The 23,586-nt window shown below is 50.4% G+C and overlaps 1 protein-coding gene across 1 annotated transcript in view; it reads right to left on the bottom strand.

Moving 5' to 3' along the window:
* Positions 1 to 264: 264 nt before the first annotated feature.
* Positions 265 to 23,586, bottom strand: part of LOC131214994 (uncharacterized) — a 41,149-nt gene continuing 17,827 nt past the window's right edge. The window contains exons 2-9 of the mRNA XM_058209355.1: positions 15,514 to 15,975; positions 15,333 to 15,438; positions 10,546 to 10,614; positions 4,977 to 5,029; positions 3,109 to 3,178; positions 2,525 to 3,019; positions 1,728 to 2,459; positions 265 to 1,666 (exon numbers count right to left, since the gene is read on the bottom strand). Of these exons, the coding sequence (XP_058065338.1) occupies positions 1,580 to 1,666; positions 1,728 to 2,459; positions 2,525 to 3,019; positions 3,109 to 3,178; positions 4,977 to 5,029; positions 10,546 to 10,614; positions 15,333 to 15,438; positions 15,514 to 15,975 (2,074 nt within the window). The 3' untranslated portion in view covers positions 265 to 1,579. The remainder of the gene's footprint in view (positions 1,667 to 1,727; positions 2,460 to 2,524; positions 3,020 to 3,108; positions 3,179 to 4,976; positions 5,030 to 10,545; positions 10,615 to 15,332; positions 15,439 to 15,513; positions 15,976 to 23,586) is intronic.

The raw sequence follows: 23,586 nt of genomic DNA, 5'->3' as shown, positions 1-23,586 counted from the left end.
TGTGTATTGCTTGCTTTCCCGTGTCCCCTCATTTTGTACTATGTGTGTGTGCGATCCTACTATCGGCCACTTTATTCGGATTTTGATAGTTGCCAATTCCATTCCCATTACGAATAATAATAAATAAAACCAACTGTTAGCGACAGCAAGCCAAAGGATAAGGGAAGCGCTAGCAAGACCATAGAAAGCGTAACGAAACTGTCCCAATTCCCGTGTTTAGTCACACTACACGAATGTTGACTTTCGAAAACAATCGCTAGTATGTTAGAAGCAGCGCATTCTGATGCATGAGAAAAAAAGCAGCGAGTAGAAGATTTGTTAGTAAACGATCCAAATTGATTGCAACACGATACAATCGCAAGTGATACGACCAGGAAGCTCTCAAAGCTCTAGCAGACAGAAAGTGTTCTAAAGTGTTGTGTCTTTGGGTCGCAGAGAAAAGCGCGGAAATGCAAACACTACGAACACCGATCTCGCAAGCGTTGCAGGGTTACGGAAGCGTACTAGTTATACTAGTTCACGTGTCGAGCGAAAGCAAACAAACGGCAAACGTATCATTTAGCGCTCCACCGGATGTAGTCAACGTCTGTCTCCATCCATTGTCTTGTATATCGTTATTTAGTAATATACTAGAACCTTCAGTACCGATCACCTTCGCGACGACACAGTGTGTGTAAATGATCTTAAAAAAACCTCACAACCTCATCCTAAGACCTCCTCTTCTGGCTATTGTGGGACTTGTTGCGCTGCTGTGGTCACAACCTTAATCCACGCCAACTCCACCGCCCCCCACACACACACAGACAAACTCTGCCCTCTATACTCCCTCCATCCGATCCAGTGAGAAATGATGAAAACTTTCTTATTGTCCAACAGTTCCGACGACGCCTCGCCATATTACAATATAGAATATTAGTAAAGTGTATACGCCGTTTTGTGTATGAGGTGAGAAATGTATGCTGGCAGTGTCACACTTAGTTCGCGCGCAGAGGCCGTGGCCGCAGGTTCGCGGCACACCTCTCGTAGAGTGGAGCGCGTTTCTTTTTTCAGTACAGTCTGCGTATCCTGCCGCAGTCGTCGCGTGTGTGCTCCACGCGCTTTTGCCTTTTTCTTTGTATCAAGTTATGCTTTAAACGTACTATCACAAAAGTTGTTATCTTACAAGCTAATCTTTCCCTCCTAGTGTGTGTCTGTGAGTGTAGTTCTGTGTAGTTTAATGTTTTCCTTGCTGCTGAATGTGCTGCTGAACTGTTCACTTGTTAGGAGTCCGGTTTCAGTTGGTTAGTTTCCGTTTCATGGTTATCTATTAGGATGCTATCATTGTAGTGTTATTATAGTTTAGTGTATGCGCGCAAGTGTGTCTGCGCGTGAATTAGGAGTCAACATTTTGATTTCCGTTCGATTTACGAAACAACCAGCGATGTACAACAACACCATTGTACGTACGCGTGTAAACGTTTGCTTGTTCTACCTGAATAGTTCGACATAAGTGTTATGGGCGGCACTGGGGCGTGCGCCCTCGAGCACCGGTGCTCCATTGGTTCACCAACGAGGTTTAACGACCGAAGCAGGCACTCGGCTACCTGGCGGACGTCCTCCGAATCGGCACCGGAGGAGGTGACTTCAGTCGATCTTTCGCTGCAATCGGCACCGGGATGTGCGTTTCCTGGAATATTAAATACGCGCATCAGTACACGCACTTGGTAACGTAGCTAGCAAATACATACGTGGGCACCGCTTCCTCTCTGCACACGCCGCCAACCCATGCTTTTCCGCCAGGTCGGCGGTGTCGGTGTGTTCTGCGAGCGACCACCGGCGATAGCGGAGCTTACATGCTGCACACCATTCTTGTTCAGCTGATTGTGACACGTAATCAGCACATCCTGCAGCAGATCAGCCGTATTGATCGATAAACCACTGGCCCCGCCGCCAGTTGCTGTAACGCTGCCGCCGGTCATGCTGCTTGAATCGCTGCCAAACTTTTTCATCCCAAAACGACGCACTGGCGTCGGGGGAAGCGAACGGCTCTGGGGTTCCGTTGGGGACTGGCAGCAGATCGGGGAATCATCCGCAGTGCCGCCAATGTCATCACCGCATTCGCTCTTGCACTGCGGCAACGGCGGAAGCTGCAACTTTTCGGTCAGTGCATCACTCGAATCACTGGAGGAACAACTGAGCACTTGTGCCCGACCGCCTTCGCTCGGAGTAGGGCTTTGAGACAGTCTTTCGTTGTCGTCGCTGCTGTCACCATCTGTTGCGTCGACGGTGCTGCTGCTACTGTCCTTCTCGGTCTCATCGGTCGTTCGCAAATCCTCCTCCTGCCGACCGGGACCGACGGTGACGGCGTTTCCGAGCGGTGAGTGCAGACTGCGCGTACTTCCCGAGGTGAAGCTGACTAGCCGGTAAAAGTCTCGAGTAAAGTTCGTGCATGCCACCTCCTCGTCCTCCGAGTAAACAATCTGCAACGGAATGCACTGATGATGGAGACCACAAAAACAGGGCGCTGGCTGGCGCTGCCACTTACCTGTTCGTGCAGCAGGGCGGTAGTAATATCCTCAGTCTGTGTTTCGGCCGTCGTGAGAAAGCTAGAATTCCAGATCCATTCGTGGTTCTCCTCGTCCAGCGCCGTAGCAAGCTCTTCCTGCGACATGCTCCAGTCCTCCATGTCGGCAGTGCACGGTTCGGCCGACACTAACCACTGCTCCGGCTCCTCGGGCAGTTCCTCCAGGTGCCCTTCCGGTGTCGGTTGGGGCTGACCTGAGCTCATGGTGCAGTAACCTTCGTCGCGACTTTTCGCCGGGCTCGCAGTCACGAGGGCCGCATTCTGTGCCTCGAGGTCCCGCACGCGCCCCTTCAGGATCGCCACCTCATCCCGCAGGCTGTCCTCGGCCACCAGTGCATCGACGACCTTGCGCATAATGTCATCCAGGCACGTCTCGTACTGCCGTACTCTTTGGTGTAGCGATTTGTTCTCGTTCTGCAGCGCCAGCAGACTGTTTTCCTGCTTCTGGAAGCGCACCTGCTCGTGAGTAGAGAGAGGGAGAGAGAGCAAAGATCGTGACCATTAGCCTGGTCAGTGACTTACAACCGGAGGGCCGAGACGCTTACCTGCAGTGTTTTGTGCTCCCGACAAACTTGCATCGATTTTCGGTCCTTTGTCTTCATCGCCTTGCTCATGCTGTAAAGAACGAACGACCAAAGTTAGAACATTATCACCACACTTTACACGGGCGGACACGATGGCTATTAATATGAATAGTTGGATTTACTTAGCAACCCAACATCGCAAACCCCCTCGAGGGCGTGTGGAAGCAGATGGAGATTTCCGGCTTTCTGTGGCTTGCAGGAGCATCCCTTTTTTGCCACACGAGACATCGTTCATAAATATTGCAAACGTAAGACCTTTTTGGATGGAATTAACCCACCCGTTACGCGGAGAAATTTAAGCCCCTAATCCTCCGGACCTGCTATTTAAACAACCCTAATTTCCTCGGGGACACAACATAAACTCTCGGGCGGACTAATTCTTTCCGGAGACCTGTGAACGAGAGAATCCGATGAAAAATTCATGCTCTTCCAATAAGTGCGGCGCCCGCCGTGTAATGCGTAACCCTCGGCAACGTCTTAAAAAGCGGTGAAGCGACAGGAAATCGTCTTCCGAACCGAACCATCATGGATGGATACTGTGTCCGTGTTGCATCGACGGGCAAATGTTTGCGCTACTTATCCTCATCGCTGCCCGTCTCTCGCAGGTGGTCCCGGGAAGGTGGGATGTATTTACTGAACAGATTACAGTGCCTCCCCCTTTTCGCTACCCTCCCCGCACACTGTGGACATCGGAGCTAAAGCTCCACCACCTCCGCCACCACCGTTCCATCCGGAGGTTTGAGCCGCCCGGAGAAAGTACGGATGATTGCGTGCAAACAAAGACCAGAAGAAAAAAGGGTTCCCCGTGCAGTTGGGGGGCGCGGGTTGGCCACAACGATCCCCAGTCCCAGAGGTTGGCTCCACCGTAACCCCAGTTCTTTGGAAAACTTTTCGATACCTCACGATACCGATGTGTTGCCACAATCTTTCGCAAGACGCAAATTTGCCTACACCCTTTCGGGACAGGACGACGGGGAGCATAAATCTCGACCGACGCTCCCTCGCCACTCGTCCCAGTCGTTTCCGAGAGCAAAACCCACGACGCCATCGGAACACCCCCTAGACGCGATTTGGGAGCGTTTGGCGTGGAGCTAACGAACCATATCTCCCGTCGCAAAGTTCTACCCAAGCTCCGGTCGGCGGGACTTTCGGAGCCGGAACCAAAACTCCTTTCATTTCCGTAGGGAGGCCCTTCCCCTTCAGACCAAAACACCTTCCCCGATGCGCGTGTCAAAGACCGGAAGTAGCGAGAATTGGTTGACGAAATAAAGGGTCTCGCGGCGGAAAAAGTTTCGCCATCGTTTACCTAGCTTTCTCTCGGTGTCGCGCGGTTAGGGACTGCGTCACACTGCGCGACCTGCCATCCTCGTGGTGTCTCAGGGAAAATCTACGCAGCTGTGATTCTCGTATTTAGACAACTTATTATAAACGTAACGTAGAACAAAGCGAAGCGAAGGTAAATATTTGAACCTTTTCGGCTTGTTGCTGCCGCTGCTGCTGATGGTGATGATGTTAAAGTCATCATAGTGCTTCGTCTTCGTCCCTTCCTGGAAACCGAGCAGCAGCAGCAACACGTCCCTCCAAGTCAGCGCGACCCACGATGGTTGCATCTGGTGCCACACTCGGTTTGCAAACAATTCGAGGGGTGTTTTGGGATTGTGTTTGGGCAGAAAATACGAGACTGCTATTTGCACAGTAACGAACACAAACACTACGCCAGCCAGCCCTGGGTTTGCATAATTGTGATCGTTACCAAAACAAGGCATCACCAAACGAAGGGATCCTGAGATGCACGGATCCACAAAGCTAATCCCGAAACCGATACTTACACTTCCAAATGCTCCTTAATTTCTTTCTCTAGTGTTGGTGAACTGCATTGGCTCTGCAAAAGAAAGGAAAAAAGTTGCGGTGAGTATATGCACTTCCAATGATGAAAACCGCAAAATCTTATTAATTAATACCCAAACCGAATTCGGATGTAATAGTCACGTTAAATCCGGCCTCCGATTTTAACCTCCAAATAGAAAGCCACGCTCAAAGCGAAAGCTTTGATTCAATTAAACACAAAACAAAGTGTCACTCCCCGCGGTATCGGTGGCAGCTTTGAAACGGAACCCGACCCGGTGTGTAAGAGAGGCCAGGAAATCCAATCCCATCCTCGGTTTGTACAATTTCCCGGAATAGGCGCCCCCCAAACGTGATGGCTCCGCTTGGCGGGGGAGAAAATTTAAATTCACTTCAGGAAGGAAAACTTCATCACAAAGACACAGGCCGGACGGAGCCATCCGGAAGTCATCTTTGCGCAGGCCAACAACAACCACCGAAGCCGTCGCTGCCATCATCAGCATCATCATCATCAGCACCACCACCACCACTAGACGCCAGTGGAGGAGAGCGTGAAAAAGAATTTCCCTCTTTTTATTCACTTCCTGGCCGTGTGGCCGAAGCCGGGTCGGACATCCTTTGTCGGCGTAAAAACCGGCGACGGGCACACGCACGGGAGGAGTATGCTTTTTTCCTTCAATGTCCTGTCCTGGTTTGCCCCCGACAGGACATTTCGTTTAATTTCGATATTCAAAGTCCAGTGAGTCGCAATAAAGCCTCCGTCGTCGTGTCCGTTTGGCGGGCCAAAAACTCTTCCATTTTGTTTTGATGCGGTGGGGTTTTGCGTGTGATTCTTTTTGCACTTCTTGGAGAACTTCTCCGACAGCGGCAGAACCAGAACCGGACGCGGACCTAATTCGCATTCGTTCAATTATTTTTGTTTGCGGCCCGCTTTCGGAGGGAAACTCTTATTGATTAAAAACGACCTCGGTCACCCTCTCGCTCTGTATGTTTCTTAGCTCTGAAAAGGGTTCTCCTCGGGGCACGCCAGCAGTAGTGTCTCGGGTGGTTCTTCTCTGGTTGACAGTGACTGACACACGCGCTCTCGTTGCGTCCACTTCTCGTCCGTCTCGTCACCCAGCCGGAGGATTGTGACTCCCTCGAGCGCGCCATCGGCCATATAGTTTTCTCCTCCTGATTGGTTACGCCGATTGAAAACGATGACGAGGGGATGGCTTTTTATTTGGTGGTTTGAAATTTTCACGCACGTGTTCCGTCGTCGTGCCATTCATTCCGCGTTCGGGGGTCCCCATTAACGCGCCCATTAAACCAAAAACGCGTGCGGCGTGCGCTGGGAAGCTAACAACAGCGAAGCATAAACACGCATAAAAAGTTTGAGTTTGAAGCCATGGCCGCGCGTGTGCGTGCAACATAATGATGAGCATTCCGGGCATGCTGCTCCCAGGTCGTGTGATGCATGGGCGGCCAATTCCTGTTGACGAATCTGTCCCGATTCTTTTCGATACGAAGTGGACGAGAAGCAATAGAATCAATCAAATTAAGGGCCCAACAAGGCGTACATGATTAGGGTAGCCTCCGGAACTGAATGGCGCATACGAGCACCGAAAGCACGATAATAATGGGCGACACACACTAACGGGGTTGAATGACAATTTTGCACAGTTCAGTTATTGCGGTCCTGAATGCTTTGTACCAACCCTTGGTTAAGACTACCCACGCAAGCCATCCACAACATATGAAACATTGCAGATGGTACTTTTCGTGATTTGGGATTCGGTTTCTGTGAGCCTCTAATATTTTCCTTGTTTTTTACAGCACGTTTGCGGCGTTTCGTTGAACGGCTCTAAGTCCTTACAGATGACTGAGGTTAAATTCGACAACCTCAAGCACTTCAGTCCATTTAGCAAGGCGATAGTGACATAGCTATTTGGGTCGCTTTGAGGGTTCTTTTTATTAATTGGAAAAATGAGTCATAAAATTTAAATTGTTCCGGGCGCCAATTGCCAATTGATTTCGAACAAAATAGACATCATTCGTTGAAACTTTTTCTAAAGCTAAACCTGCCAAGTGGCTAACATCCGAAGCGAACTTACTGGACTTGAACTTTCCCGCTTTTCATTCGCACTCGCACTGTTTGCTATGTATTTATTTGTTACTGATTGCTCTAGGCTCTAACTAAAAGCCCTCGAACGAGAGCCATTTCGAACCGGCTTTGCTTTGGCGATTTGGCCACCAAATTGTTGGATATTACTGGGGTGCCCCCTGTGTGCCGCTCCAGCCAAACTGTCACCACAGCAAGGCCATCGGATATCGCTCGAACGCCAGAGAGCATTGGTCAGGGCACGGTCGGAAACGGTGGTATGAAATCAAAATAATTCCTTGTCATCAATTATTCATTTTTGCTACCATCTCGGAGTGCCGCCGCTCGGAGCCGCGTTTGGTTGGCGCCATCAGAAGGTTGTTGTTCTGTTTCGGTTTCCCTTCACTCACGAAATTGCAGTTTTTGTGTTGGGGCCACGCCACTTCCGGCACAGAACTTCCGGGCTCCACCACACACGGATCGCGGGAACTTCCTTTTGTTGAAAGGGAATAATTTACGCTTACATTGCGTTAGTGTTATTGAAAACATCCATCTTTCAAGAACATCCATCCCGCCCCGTGCCGTCATGGCGAACATTATGTGATTCAATTCCCTGTTTTTCTTTTTTGTGTGTCCGCCATTGCCACAACAACTCGCATACTTTTGTCTGATTACTTTCAGGCGTCTCCACTGGGTGTCGCTGATACGGGAAAGTAACCTCCCGGTTGATCAGCGTCGGCCAGTGCCCCCCCGTCGATTTCGCGGGGGGGTCGCACCAAAAGCGTAATGAGTCGAACGGACGTTAAAGGCCTTGGGTGTGTCCCGCTACATTAAGGCCGCCACCGACTCGGTTTCGGCTCGGTTCGCCGTGAACGCCGGGAAATCAACTCGATGTCTTAGTCATGCGGCGAAGGTTTTCCCCAGGACGCCCGGAAGTTTGAGAACCCTCGCCGCTTGAAAACGGAAGGCGCCTGTCAGTCCATCACCGTCCGCACGGACCTTGGTGCGTCCCGTGGAGCCGCGCCGCCGTCGTTCCACTGAGTCATTTTTTTCACAGACCGTCGACGAATCGGGAAATCGTTTTCCACTCAGTCTAACTTATGCAAAATCAATTACATGGTAAACAGTACGGCCGAGCGGATACTACAGCGAACGAGATGGGCCCCTACTAACCTTGACACAAACCAGTTTAGGAGCCAGGAAAAAGGACGACCACAACTGAAACTGAGAATCTCAGGGCCACCGTCCTCCGTCGTGGCCGAAAAAACGCCCCGAGGGACGACAGTAGCTTTTTGTTTGCCGTTACCGGAAAACCAAACCCTCCGCTCCTCCGTTGCCCCTTTCCGTTCCCGGCGCAACTTCTCCCCGTTCTCTCTCGGGCGCGCGGTTCGCCCGGATGGAGGATTTGTAATAAAATGCGGATCATATTTCTGGTAATAAAGCAAGATTTTATCTTCTCATACGCACACCGTAAACTGCGTAACACTCACCCACCACCAGCGGATGATGGCCTTAACGGGGAAAAAACGTTCCTTGCCACTGAAAATGATCCCTAGGGACCGTCGGGTACTCCCTGCGCTGGCGGCCAGGTTTCCGGCGTGTAGCCCCGGTTAGCTGCGAGTTTGTGTGAGTTAGCCGTACGCAGGCCACGACAAGGTAAGTAAGGGTTGTGAATGCATGCAAACAACCGATCTCACCACACGGCCGAGTTCGGTTCCACGATATCTCCTCCGGGGCACCGAAGGCATGGTGCGACCGAATTTCGACATCATATCGGTGGCAGTGTGTACACATGTCCGAGTGCAAGGAGTGAGTGAGAGAGCGACCATTGCTACGTAGGCCGAAGGCCCACACAACCGAAGGAAGGGATTGTTTATGGGGTCCCCCCAATCAATGGGCCTTTTTTATGCTGCGTCGCCCCAACCGGAGACACCTACGTTTGTTGAAACGTTTCTCGGACGAGCCGACAAGTTGCGTTGCGGACCCTCCTGACCAGGGCTTTGCTAGGGTCCGGGGCCCAGGGTTGGCTCTTTGGGGTGGGTGATAAAATGGTGTTCGCCACGCAACCTCAGCAAAGGTTCCCCAACAACCGCGGCGATGACGAATGGCTTCGATTGGTCCACGGGGGCGAACAGGGATTAAGTAGTAGCCTTTCGGACCCCAGACCGAGCAGAATCAAGGCACATCCACCATTGAGTTGAGCGAATATTGCGCGATAATTGATGTTTTGCAAACACTAAGCCAAACACTTCGAAAGGAGCTGTTTGAGTCGTTTGTAGAACATGACTTTCTCAAGCTCAAGTTAATTCAACAAACACATCAATTGTTAATGTAATTAAGTGAAGCACCAAACACTTCCGCCATCAGCATCCATCCACAGTGCGATTGCGAACCCGAAATCCTTCCAGCAAGTAGGCAGAAGCAATCAGGTGCGGAGAATGTCGCCATTAGAGACAGAAATGATTGGATTCGATTGCCAGATTAAAAACACAATTCCACGTGGTGATTCACATAACAGAGCTCATCCCGAGGAGCTGTACTCAAACGCCAAGGAACTTCGATTTGTCCCCCCGTTTTTCCTGCGGTACCCTCGGTCGGGTCGGAAAAAGGGGATCCACGGCGGAAAGACAAAGAGACATTTTCTTCAATTCCATCCATTTCCCATTAGGACCGTGGGTGGGTGGTACATTTCCAGTCAAGCGGAAGAAGAAACCGTAGTTCTCCCTCCGATAGTCTTAAGGTCCATCAGCGCCAGGCAGTAAGCTCCCCTAGAATGGTCCTTCGCTAAGGGAGTCATCTACTGCCGTTCGTCAAACTCACAATCATATATAGTTTTTAACAATTTTCAAATATTCGAGTGAATGAATCGAAACAAAGCAATCCCCGTTTCCAAACAAACGATCCTTGCGTGACTGTTTCAGTCGAAAAACGATGTTAATAAATAGGACCAACAGGATGGTTCACTCCCTTATTCCGACAGGAAGACGGGCGCCAAATGGGCCATCGGCATCGACTGTCACTTTCGTTTTCGTATCGCGCGCACCGTACCAAGCAACGCAGTGGAAAACCCCAACGATGGCCCTTTTGTTTTCCTCCCCCACCGATGGCCAAGGACTAAGGAAGCGAAGGACTCGCCGCCCCTCAGTTTGTTCACCTTTTTGGGGCGTCCCTTCCTTAAGTCCTTCTTCTCAGAGCTCGGGAGCTCGGGGAGATTTTTTCCGATACTTTGTCGCACGTGAAACTTTCAACGGAATTGATAGTTAAGCCGGCCCCCGATTCGCCGGTTAGCCTAGCAATACGGCCAGCGTCGTGGCCAAGCTGGGAGCGAGCGTTTCCCAAGCAGGGAACTTTTAAAGCCCACTCGTGCCCACTCTTGAACGGCTGGTGCAATCCTCCAACTGAAAAAAAGCTTATGTTGGGTGAAAATTAAACCAAATGAGGTTAAAAATTTACATCGACCGGGCCGCACTTACTTGGTTTACTCGTTCTTGTAGCTTTAATAAGGCCTCTTCTAGTTCCGCAATGCGAGCTTCCAGCATTTCCTGTGGACGGGGAGAAGAAAGCAAACCAGCGACGGGTCAGAGAACTAGAAATACTCGAATTAACACAGCAGGTTGAGGCCCAGCCCAGAAAACTGGACCATCTTAATGTACTTGATTCCGGGGGCGCGGGTATGCCGCGCTTCGCCGCGTTCAATGAAATATTAATTCCACTTGTCATCAACTGGGGAGCGATAAGTGTGTAAACGTTCATTATGCTTTCAGTACCACAAACACACGGAAATCATCGCCGACGAGGCGCGGCCGCCTTTATGCGCTCCGACACCACCATGTGATTCGAGAGTCCGGCAGTCTTCGGAGCGGGGCTTTGATCTACGCGGTTTGATTAGTTTCCACTCGTCTTTCGACGCGTCGCATTTATGCTAATGCCGGGTGATGGTGTCGGGTGCTGGAGTGACGAGAAAGACCGCCGGCAGCCCGAGAACAAAACACCGACATTTGGACCCACCGAATGTGTATGGTGCGGCGCGCTTAAAAGAGGCATGCACGCGATGAGAAAAATGGTCCCAATTTGAATTATTTTTAAATGCTCGCGCGACGATGATGCTTGGGAAAATAATAAGATACCCAGTGAGGGGCCATTAGCGACGACGAACGGGGGCCGCCAGCGGCCACTCTGCTTATGTTGCTCCCCCTTTTTTTACCGAAGAAAGGAGATGTTTACAATTCATTCTTTTAATGCTCACTTCCGAAAGGCCAAGTGGCTCGCGGATGGAACGCGAACCAGAATTGAAAGAAGAAGGAAAAATTCGGGGCAAAACCTTTCCCCACAACAAGCTGGAGTTTAAATCTGTTGCTAGCCCTTCCTCGGAAAGCCACAACCACGCCGGGAGTCTCGGAACCAGCATCAGCATCTTCAATCAATCGCACGGCGGCCCGCGAGAGTTTGTAAATGTTGTGCCTCGACAGCCGGTTCGCGTTGGGTTTGTGTTTCTATTTCCGATGACCCGAGGGGGCCCTGGGCCCGCGGTGATGGATGAGCGCGATGAGAAGCTGTCAATTTTGGCAAACCGGATCGTTTGATATGTGGCGCGCCTCGACATTCGCAGCCAGGCGCCCAAGCCCCAAAAGGTGGTGACCACAGCACACAGGAGAGAGGGCGCCGGAGCAGCGACTGATGGGAGGCTAATGTTTGTTTTTCGCCCATAACTGGCCACCGACTGGCTTGTGCCAAATGTTGCCATAAATCATCACCCGGAGAGGATGACCACCGATCGCAAATAGATAACCGCGAGCCGACAGCCGAGTGTGTGCGGCTGAAAAGATCGTCAAGATAGTCTTGTTTTCTGAGTCATCGCCCCCACCGAGTCAGCACGGTTTTTGCCGGTCAAGCGAGCTGATTCTATGTTTGCTTTTCTCGTTGTTTGCTCGGCCGTTTTTCTCCGCGGCCCTGGCTCATCCGGATTTCTGCACCCATTTGTGAGAATGGCGAGCAAACATACTGGCAAGGGGCCGAAGGGCCACACGCTCGTTAGTTAAACAAATGGAACCTGTTTTATTTATTTCTTCACGTGAAAAACGTCGTCTCGATCTCATTTGCATTTTCAGCGCTGAACTGAGCTGACCTAAGCGGAAATTGTCACATGATACGCTGAAGGGGGCCGCTCATCCCATTATAGCTCTCTTCAGTAAGAAACGCAAGTGATGTGCTCTCCTTGCCAACCTGTGTCTCTCTCTGTGTGCTTGGGGGCTTAATAACCCTGGAAAGGTACAACTTATGCGTCGTTTGCGGTGTGGTTAAAAGTCGATCGTCGGGCTGCTTGGGCTCGTTATGCAATTCCGCTGCAATTTTTTGCTTCATCATAATTGAGACAACCATTACACGCGCATCAGTAGGAGAGCTTCCCAGAGGGGATTGCGCGTTGTTTGCTTGTGCCCATTCAAATCGAACCTCGGTTCGAAATGGAAACGAGAAAAAATTGCACCACAACTGTGAAAGTGGCCCCCGTGAGGCACCGATAAAGAGAGCTTAATCCAAAATCAATAAATAATGTTGGGAAGCTAATGATTTTTTATTGATATTTGCTCTCCACGGACAGGGCGCTGTTTGTGTGTTTGCAGCATAAAACGATGCCAAACCCAGCGCGATCGTCAATTTTTTGAACCAATACGCGGTGGTACCCAATGAGATCGTCTCGAATCATAAACTACATTAAGCGATGGCCTGTCTGTGCGAGTAAGTTAAAAAAGCGGCCAAATTACCGACTCTACTGGGCTCACAATTTCATTAAACGAGCACACATTAGCCGGATTTAATCAGTCCTTTCGTCAGGTTGCAGTCACTGATTATGCAAGCCAAATATGCATTATTTACAGCTACATGCTCCCTTACACAACCCCCCTGCCGCACGTTGCGGAGAGCATTTATTCCATGCATCAAATAGCCCGGTTCTCAGCTGTTGATTGGCCGCGCAGCATATTGTGCTTTATGCAGCCGGCGTTGCACACCGGCGTTATGCAGCTGCCAGGAAAAGATGCCAGAGAACAAGTCAATTAATCGTACGGACCCCGGGGCTCCGGACCGGAGAAACAATCCACCAGCGAAAGCCCTGATCCATATTCTTCCACGGCGGGCGGCCGTTAATAGTTCGTTAGCAATTCATAAACAACACCGACGCTTCTCTCGCCTGGCCCGTTATGTTATGACAATAGTGCGCGGCGCCGCAAAAGCACCACTCCCGCGTGGCAACATTAAACTGTCTTTCGATACGCTCTCTCTGTCTCTGTCTCACTGTTGCTGTGGCAGACAGAAAGAAGCCTTCATCATCATCATTCTGCAACATCACTTCCTTCGTGCTCGGTGAGGATCTTCGCCCCGTCGGTTCCGCAGCATAACGGGTGTTGTTCCTCTGCCATCGGCACCCAGTTTTCACCGATGAATTATTCATAAAACGCCACCACCCGCGCGGAACGAGAGCGCGACAATAGACCGGCTGGCTAGCTGGCCGACGTGTTGGCCACTTTTTTCCGCGTTTAGCGCTCTCTGTGTGGGTACTATCTATTTGTTTACTGCTTTTGCCACTCGGCGGTGACGAGAGAACCACACTAAGCTGTCATTTGTACCACTTGCAAATGTCCCAGGGGGAGTGATGGATGGACGCTGCTAGATAGATTATACCGTTTTCCATCCGTCTGCGGGGGACCGGAGATACAGTTTGGCGACGAAAGCCTGTTTTGCGTGTGAAAACGGCTCTATTTACACAGAAGCCCCAAAACGATGCTTCCCAATTAGCTGTAAGCCAGCCAGAAATGTAATATTAATGATAAACTGTTTCACGGGGGCCACCATTTTTTTGTCTGAACAATTCCCTGCCCGATGCGCCGCCGCGCTTTCCTTAATTAGTGCTTTTCCGACAGTAATTGTCAAACATTTCGACTATGCACGATCCCTCTAGTTGAGGTCACTGATCGCTAATGATGAACAGTTTAGAAAAATGTGCACATTTTTGCTTCCTCCTGCATTGTTCCTGAATCCGCCTCTTCTTTCTATTTCTGTGCATCGGCGGCAGGCGCGCATTCAAGAACCCACGAGAGTGTGGCGGTATCTTCGAAACGTCAAGCTTGAGTTACAACCCCGTGGGGTTGGGGGCTGCGAAAAACTGGCCATTCGTTCGCACATTACACTGTGGAACCATTTCCATAATGTTGCTCTTTCCGACCTGTTCCGCCCTACAACTTCCGTTAGGTGCACGGCCCGCTCCACGGCCATCACGGGGCGATTCAAATGTAACCCGAGGGCACCGGGTTTTGTAAGTGGATGCCCGAGAACTCTGCCGGGTTCGAGTTTGGTCCCGTTTTGGTCCCGAGCTCAATCGTGCCTATCTCCGGGCAGAGGCGAAAGAAAAGTGCTACGCTGCGCTCCAATCTCGGTAAACTCATCGCGCGGCAAGGCAAGTACCCCGCGCTTCGCAGACGGTATGCGTCCAAAGAGCAAACATTAGCATTGCGTTCGCCTCCGCTGCCGCCGTATGCCATTAATGTTGCGCGCGCCGGCAACATTAACGGGCAAGTGAAGCACACAACTCAGTTACAGCTTTCGGCTACATTCTCCACGCACTCAAGCGCGTACTCCGTGTGCCAATGGTGCTCCCGTTGCACAAGCGAGAGGTCACGAAAACAGCGCGAAACAGCAATATCAACAACGTGCACACGAGCCACCCTCTTCGGACGCTAGGGCCTCCCCTCTAAGTCGTTCTGGTTGAGAGCGCCCCGTAATTATTGCTGGAAGCAACAAGACGATCCAGATAAAACTTCAACTCCGGATCTCGGGTTGTGCGCGATGCATCTCTCTCCGTCGCGGGTCAGAGCTCATCATCGCTCAGTCGGTCCGGGAAAGAACACAAGCTCGCTGGCACAGGCGGATCATATGGTGGATGTGTGTGGGAAACCGGTGGCCCTGAGAAGCGGGCCCCTGTCCCTGCTCGCTTGGCACGCTCGACTGACCGGAGCAAAGTTTACGGGGCCAAATCTACAACAAGAAACAACAAGCGAACGCGATCGTGTATTATACCTTCTCCTTTCGACCCCCCGCCGTTCCGGGTTGCTGGATACTTTACTTCGTTTTCGAAGGAACTGACTCCGAATCGCTCAATTCTATCGCCCCCACAACTCCTTCGCAACATCCGAACCGAAAAGAAAAGAAGAGGGTGCGCGCAAAGTGTAACGCGATTTAATTATGCGATCTCGACCCGGCATCTTACCGTGCTCTTGGAGGAGTCCAGCAAACCGGAAGTGTTCCTAACAAGTTTCCCACACTCGCGCAGTGGTGAGGTGTGCGGTGATGCGGCACTGCTGCTGCTGCCGCTGCTGACCGTGCTGGTGGTGCCATCGTCTCCGTTCCCACCGCCCTCGGTCTGCTGGTGTGCTGGCGGAGGCGAAGACGAACACGGTGACCTCGGAAGCGGTGGATACCGATCCAACAGGACGGCGGTTTGTGGGACGATGATGCCGGCCGGCGGCAGTGGCGGTGGATACCGGAGGGTCGCTGCCTGGTCGAGCGTATCCGTATCCGACAGCGGCAAGTCGGGACTTCCGGCAGCCCGTGCCCGATTGATCCGCAGAACCGAATCCCGCTCATGAAGGTGATCAGTCTTGGCGCAGTCTAGCGAGGTTGGCGGCCGGCATCTGGCAGCTGGCTGCTGCTGCTGCAGCTGTTGCTGAGATTCTAGTACGATCCGTCCTTTCCGTACCTCGATGTAGCGTGGTGAGGCGACGGCCAGCGCCTCGCTCGTTGCGGCCGCCTCTTCGCGGTAGTTCTTCAGAAACTCCAGATACCGCGGTGTGGCGATGATTTCGTTTAGCCCGTCCCGTTCCACCTCGTACTGATTGTCAGCTGACACGGATCTGTAAGGAGCAGGGAGAGAGCGTAGAGAGACCGCCACGACGGTGCGGAATTAGTGTCAAATCGAAAGGCACCGAGCGGGCGTAAGGAGTTGTACGCGAGTCGCGCTAAGCAAACAGGTGAACGATGATGAAGGTAAATAGCAGTGCCGCAGGTTGAGAACGGCTTTCCGATATACTTCTCCGGTACAGGTTCTCGTCGCTCAGCACGGCGTGTCTCATTGTTATTCATATTTGACTTCTGGGGCGACGTTCTCGTTAGGCGTCAACCAGCCCCACGGACGGTTTGTTTGGCGCGCGGCGCGAGTTCTAGACATAATCTATTTACCGGCCGCATTAACGAGGTGAGAAAAATCCAACTCCTACGTGAAGAGCAATCGTTAGTCAGTCGGCAAACACCGCGAGAGTTAGTGCCTCGCCAGGTGACATCAACGTTAAAACTGTTTTGAAAGTTCGGAACCCTTGTCGGGGCCGCATCACGTGGTGTCCCTAAGGGTGTTAGGTAATGCGCACTCGAGAACTATTGAACGATCACTCAAATATTGATTAACAAGAACAAATTGAGGACACGGCATTCAATATTTATCATCAAATGGAAGGGTAAATTATAGGCCCACCGCAGTTCCCAAAAATGGAATCCCTGCTCGAAGTCCCGAGGACTTTCGAAACTTATTAATCTCCACCACACGCTCACAACGGCAGTCAAGAGTTACTCCTTGTCGCCCGGCCAGCCACACAATCTGCACGCGATCTGCCAATCTTGCCCAATTTATTACAACAAGCAACCTCCCGACACACACTCCGCAACCCAGACAGATTCGCGTGTGGGACTTCGATAAAGCCGCTAAGCCGTAATCGCCAACGGAGCCATCGGACGTCGGTGACCCTACGGTGGACACACCCGGGGTGCCAAAACCCTGGGCCGAGACGAAATAACTTTATGCAATTTCGTGTTGAAACTTTGATGAACATGACGACGCCACACAAGCGACCCCATAAAAGGAAAGCATAAACACCTTTCGTCCGTGTGGGGCCGCCCGCCCGCCAACCCAAAACGGACTCAAAACCTTTTAATGTACCCATCACCGGCCTGGCCTGGCCAGCCCGCCGCCGCCAGCTACCTACGGCAATCGATGAGCTGAGGTGAAATTTTGCTGGTCGAAAATATGTTGCTGTGGCCAGCGTGGCAGACAGACAGAAACCCCGAAACCTGGCCCCCAAAAACCTGCTGCCACAGGCGAGTGGAATTCTTTCAAGAATTTGAATATGAATCCAAACACAGCACTTTCGTCCAGAAATGGTGCCGACCAGGATAAACGTAGGCGGCCCCCCTTGAGCTGCCCCCAAAGGAGAGGCTTTTGATGGCTGGGAGTTCCTCTATGATTCCCCGCGCTGCCAACTGTCACTCAGGCGGCCCATCCCCGAGGAGAGTTTGAATTGCTGGTCGGGAAAACGGGACGGCAAATTAATATTTTACATAATCAACCCCAAAACTTTAGCAATTAACCTTTTGCGGATGGCATTCTAATTTATTCATTCGGTAGCCGGCGGTTCGGTCGGTGTAAATTGAAATGCCGGACCAAACCGGGGGTAGCGGGGCCACCACTTTGCAGGCGGCACACACGCCACCACATGTCCCGTTCAAGAGGATTAGGAGCCCACGATAGGCGCGCGTGACCCAAATACATCTCCACTTCGGCCACCACGTTTCGTTTGCAAATCTTCCGCGCGAGGGGCGTCAATTCCGGAGCGGAGCTAGGATTTCATTTATCGAAGCCAGCCCTGCGATGAGTCAGTCAGCCAGTCAGCGATTCTCAGTGTGGCCGCGTTGGAAATGTGACCGATTGCGCCGAAAGAAGAACGTAATAATCCGCCCAATATCCGGCCGCACCGGTGTGCCTCTTCCGCAGGTTTTCTCGCTCCGTTTCCGGGTTGCGCAAGCAAACGTGTTCCAACAATCCATCTTTTTTCGCGTGCGATTTGCAGTTGGCAGCCCCGATTAGTTGAGGGGGGAAAATCGGGCCAAATTATTTCGGGCCCTGCAGTTGACAGCCACAGCGACGGGACTTCTCTAATGCCCCTTCACAATCCCCTGCTGCAAATGACTCATCGGACGCGCATCGCGAGCATGGAATCGATCTTTAAATGGTAGGTAGACCTGTCCAGAACACGAAACGGGCTCCCTAAATCATCGCAAGCGTGCGCTCAGGGTGAATGGTTACTTTTTTTCTGTCTTCCAATCCGGTCCCATGTCACGAGAAGAGCTCTCTGTCCCTTCTGGGCCGGAAACTGTGGCTCAAAAAATCGTTCCAAATTTCCGGCCACCATATCTCGCGCACCGCAGGCAGCAACAGTGCGCGCGGTTGGGAAATCGATACTCTCTAGCTGACTGGCTGGACGGCGCCAGGATGGCTCGAGAAAGTCGTGCTAATTAATTTGCCCCGCTCTCGCCGCTTAACCGTTGAATTAGAGTCCACTTTTGTGGCCGGTAACTTCCGGTGACAAAATGTTTTCTCACAGTGAGATAATTTATTTATCCTGTTTATGTGTGGTGGGTTGGTTGATGTTTGATGACTAGTGATGATCGTAACATTGTTTTACGATTTATTGTTGCTAGATCACGCACAGCACCGGGTTATAAAACGGTGCCCCGAAACACAATGGCATCAAGTCGTTTGTTGGTTTAAAAGCAGGAACCGCGCGCGCTACCGCTTGGCATATAACCAGTTACGTTGACCATCTTTCTGTGGCTGTGATAGGAAAATTTAATATCTATAGCTCACCGGGCAAACCAGCAAAAAAAACTTTCACCATCATCTAACGAGAGTCCATCGTCCCAAGAGGCGTAGTCACAAACTGCGCCAGCATCATATACGCGACCGGCGAACGAGTTTATTTAGCATGTGACAGTGATTTAATTAAACGATCGCAGCGCGCCGTCCGTCACGGATCACCGTGGGCCGGTCCCGCCTGTCAACCAGAGAGCTCACGCCCAGGCGGCTGAGTGCACGCACGAAAGAGAACTTCAATTAGACGCATGATGGGGCCCGCCCATCAGACCTGAAGTCACGGGCGGCCACTGCACAATTTATCATGCCCAAGTGGCGATCGGAGAGAAACGTTGCATCAGCTCCACACCACCGTAACGTGCGACGTTTTCCTTTTTTTTCTTACCCAGCTTCCGCTGCTGTTATCTAACCGGGCTTCCTGTCTCGGTTCTCGCTAACGCTGACCTAGAGTCTGGGCGAAAGAATCGAGCCAAAGAGTGAGCCACGGTTTCCGGTTCGGCAAGTTTTTTTTGATAGTGGCCAAGCCATAAGCGTATTATGGCGGGTCGATCAGTGTATTTCCGCACTTCATTCATTTTTACAAGCCATTTAATATCGACGTGTCATAGTATTTTTAACAAGGGAAAAAATCAAGTATCATCCAGTGATTGAATTGTTTTTTTTTGAAAGGTTTCAAAACCAAATGAAAATTGTGAACGAATGTAAAAAGTGTATAAGGACTCTTCACCTTCAATTAGGGGGTTAAAAAGGGTGTTTCTGAATTTAAACGTGGTCGTACGGGCCTTTCAAGGCGATCCACGTCAAAAACGTCCAAAAACAACACCTGAAATCGTAGCAAAAGCACATGATATCGTATTGGAAAATCGTCTAATGATTTATAGAGATTTATTATTATTATTATTGCTTTTCCTATCGAGGCCTCGAACCAATTAAATACCTCAGTATTAACCCTTTTCTAATTAAATGTATCAGCAAACCATGTCCGACGTTCACGGAAGTTGACACATTTCCGTTTGATAGAAATTTCATCAAGAGATCATCGAACCGGCGCCAGACTGGGGACCACAATGGACCACCAGAGTGAAGGGTAACAAACCCAGGCTTTTCAAATCAAACGTGAAACGCGAAACGCGATTTCACAGAGAAGACACCGCGTTTGTTTTCCCTTCATTTTGACACGTTGTCGCACCCCAAAGGTCCCTCTGGTCCATCTCACGGGCATTATACAATTAAACGCCCCACGCACACAGACACCGGATCACAGGGTCTGCATCTAGTGCATCGCTCCCCGGGCAAAATCATGGGGCGTGCGTGACGTGTCGCACACATAATGACAGTTCGACGTGAAAAAAACCCGCTTCCCCACATCCAGCAGCAGCTCGGATCGTTCCGGATCGCCTGGCACCGGTGGGGACTCTGAGCGAGAGGGCTACAAAGATCAGCACTTTCATCGCGTCACGAGTGATTTAGACGGGACGCCGTTAAAATTTCAAAAAGTGCATTGCCACAGACAATCTCTCGTCGCAACCTGGGGACGTTGTCACCAACACACACAGACACACCCCACCGGGGACCGGTCCTCGACGGACCGACCGACCGCTATCTCGTGAGTCAGTCACCCGGCAAAAATTGCATCGCATGTGCATCACCTACATAAGCGAGAGCACAGCGCGAATGCGAGCGCGATGAAATGCATTTTCGCCGGCATCCTTCACGAAATGACGAACATTGGGGACCCCCGTAGTCATCCTGCTGGGGGGGGGAGCGGTACCGAGACTTGGAGAGGGTGACGACGACGACGACGACGTTCGGTTCTTATGCTTCGCCGTGACCGCTTAATCCGCCGGGGGGACCGGCCCACGGCTGGCGGGTAAAAGCAAATCTCTTTACTTTCAACATCCACGTCCATTCCCCGCAAGGCGCCCTATAAAACCCTTTCCCCGCTGTTTGACACTGATCCAGACACTATTGTTAACAACATGTCACCGTCGACACCAATTGGGACGACGACGACCGATCTGACAGCGCGCAGACGGTTTAAGTGCGCGCCGCGCACACAGCGAAATGGGAATGGGCCACGGGAGGTGGTGTACACGTTGAAGGCGAGCATTTCTTCCGCCCAAAACACGAATTCACTTCATTTGGCTAAACTAGGGAACTAAAGTGACTCCAAGAGGTGGCCACCGTTTTTGCAGGATGTGTTTGAAAGAGGATTAAAAAATCGACAGTCACAACGCGTCAATCAATCGGAAGGTTTATCCTAGAGAAAAGCCATGGAATAGTAGTATTGATGGTGGTCGTTTGCATAGTGATATAACAATTAATTCGGTAATGAGTCCACCTAAGCTTCTCCTCAATTCCTTCAAAACTTAAACTGTTTTTAGTCATCACTAAACCTCAACTGAACCTGAAACATTTATACGCGATGAAGAATTCACAAGACTTTGTTAGCTTGTAAAATGACGAAACCCGTTGACATTTTGGAAACTAACGTTAAATGCTGAGATATGTGAAATATCCTGGGCTGTGTTGACTCGAACCAAACTCTTATTGCTCGAACCAAACTCTTATTGCTCGAACCAAACTCGAACCAAAGCATCTTATTGATCAAAACACAAGGTTCAAGTAGTCATGTAGTTCAAATATGATGATATTCCAGTTTTAGAGGCTATTCACAACGTTGTACAGATCAGCCATCCATTTAGAACACATGTGCATTGATCACCCTTGGAGTAACTGAAAAGACCCCATGGAATTTAACAGAATTAGCTCACACAATCGAAACAATCTGGTCAGCAATAATACCTGGAGACTGTAGAAGGGACCGCATTACAAAACCACGCTGTTTGACAACATTATTTGAGACCAATGTTGTTCTACTTTTTAATCCTTATCCTTTTTCTAGTCCAAAAGTGTAAATATTGTTCTCATAGTCCTATACATAATGGTCAAATTGTTTCATGTGTATCAACGATCCCTTACAAAATGTTTGATTTTAGAAATGTTATTTACCTTTCTTGATCGTTGTTTTTGACTTAATTTCAATTGACTCAAATCAAGTTTCTATCCTCGTACTTCTTAAAATCTTTTGTTGAAATAAACTTAGAATAGCAAATTAATATAAAGTGATGTGATAAGGAGCATTTCCGACAAACTGGTGATGAATATGTTATTTAACAACTTACTGATAAATGAGTGAGTAATTTGTTCTTGAACTTCAATTTACGACTCATTAAGGAGTTTATCATAGTATGCTAAATATCTTTCCTCATTTTATTGCAGGATTATTTGGACGGTGGTTTTGAAAGTCTTTGATCTATCTGTAGTCCAGAACATTTCATTGACTTGCTCAAAAGTCATTATCATTTATTACTACGCGAGTGTTACGAATGTAAAAATAATCCCTGATTAGATAGAATAGAATTCACCATTATAAGGTACATTCAGTGTATTCACAATATATTTCTTCATTTGAGTGTACATTACTGTGGGAAGGTCTATAAAACTGTTCTCAATTAATCTAACGACGTCATATCGGAATGTGAAACTCAAGACACACCCTGAATCAGCCAAAACCTAGTACCACGTGTGAACCTTTCGAATGCAATTCAACAATGTTGCAACCATGATCCACCCTTGCATCGTTCCAAACACTTCAGTAAACATAAAAAATGCTCCACATTTCATCAAAACCCTTCATCATGCGCCTTTGTGAGCCTACACTTTCTCTCTATCTCACTCGCCAAGCATAATATTAGCATACCTGCGAAGCCACTGATAAGGTTTCCACATGCTCTCTGTCCCCGCCCTTCAAATCGTACTCCACAGACAACGTGGCAGACACCGTCATCGGAGAAGCATAGGAAAGTTTTCTTTTTCTGCCCAACGACGACGAGGATCCCGTATCTCTCGGGAGGGGCCCCCGTCATGTGTGTAAGTTAAATCGGAAAACTTATTTTCCCTTCACACGTGGGGCACGCGTTGTTTGACTAAAAGTTAAAACCAAATCTCGATAAAAACCACACATTCGAGCGGAGTTGAGCGGAGTTCGAGTAGGAACAGTGCGCCATTTTCGTGGGAGCAGCGCGCCCAGGATCGCCTATTTCCTATTATCTCGTGTTGTGCCACACTTCCTCCTTTCCTTCGCCGCGAGACCGCATTAGCCCTCCCTTCTGGAAGGCAATGGACCAAGTTCCATCTCCCGGACACGGACTCTCGGCGGCGGGCGTTCTCTCTCGGGGTGGCCCTCTGCCAACCGCCCACAGGCGCCAAATTGGTTAATAGTGTAGAAAAACACCCAAAGCGCCACGCCGTAACGTATTATAACTGCAAACGAAATTATCGATAACAAGAGGCTGGAAGGCTGTAAAAAATGGCCCTCTTCTTCCCAGGCCAGCCAGCCAGCCAGCCAGGCCAATCTGGGAACCCGGGCATTATCAGTCATTTATTTGTTTCCTGCGGCTGCACTTCAGCTTCGGGTCGGGAAAAAGGCGATAGAAAGTCGAAGCGGCTGCCGGTACTGGGGGCATGTCTCTCAGGAAGCGGCCCCCTTCAAACGCTGGGCGAACGATGCCGGGCGGCTCTGCTCATGTTGCCGCCGCCCGGTTGGAGGGAATCCAAATTACGGTGCCGAATGCCGGGCTCACGTGAAAGGAAATATCTTGCGCTGCGCTAGGCGCATCACCACTCCTCCCCGCGAAAGTGCCCACGAAAAAGGGGAAAGAAAAACCGATGCCCATCATCTGCAGTCTCCGCAAAACGGAGTTCCGTGCGCATCATCACGCATCACGACGACGACGACGACGGGATCTTCCGCCGCCGATCG

This window comes from Anopheles bellator, chromosome 1, assembly GCF_943735745.2.
Source record: "Anopheles bellator chromosome 1, idAnoBellAS_SP24_06.2, whole genome shotgun sequence".
Taxonomy (NCBI): Eukaryota; Metazoa; Arthropoda; class Insecta; order Diptera; family Culicidae; genus Anopheles; species Anopheles bellator.
Note: the sequence above shows the minus strand (reverse complement) of the source record. Positions and strands in the feature narration are given on the sequence as shown.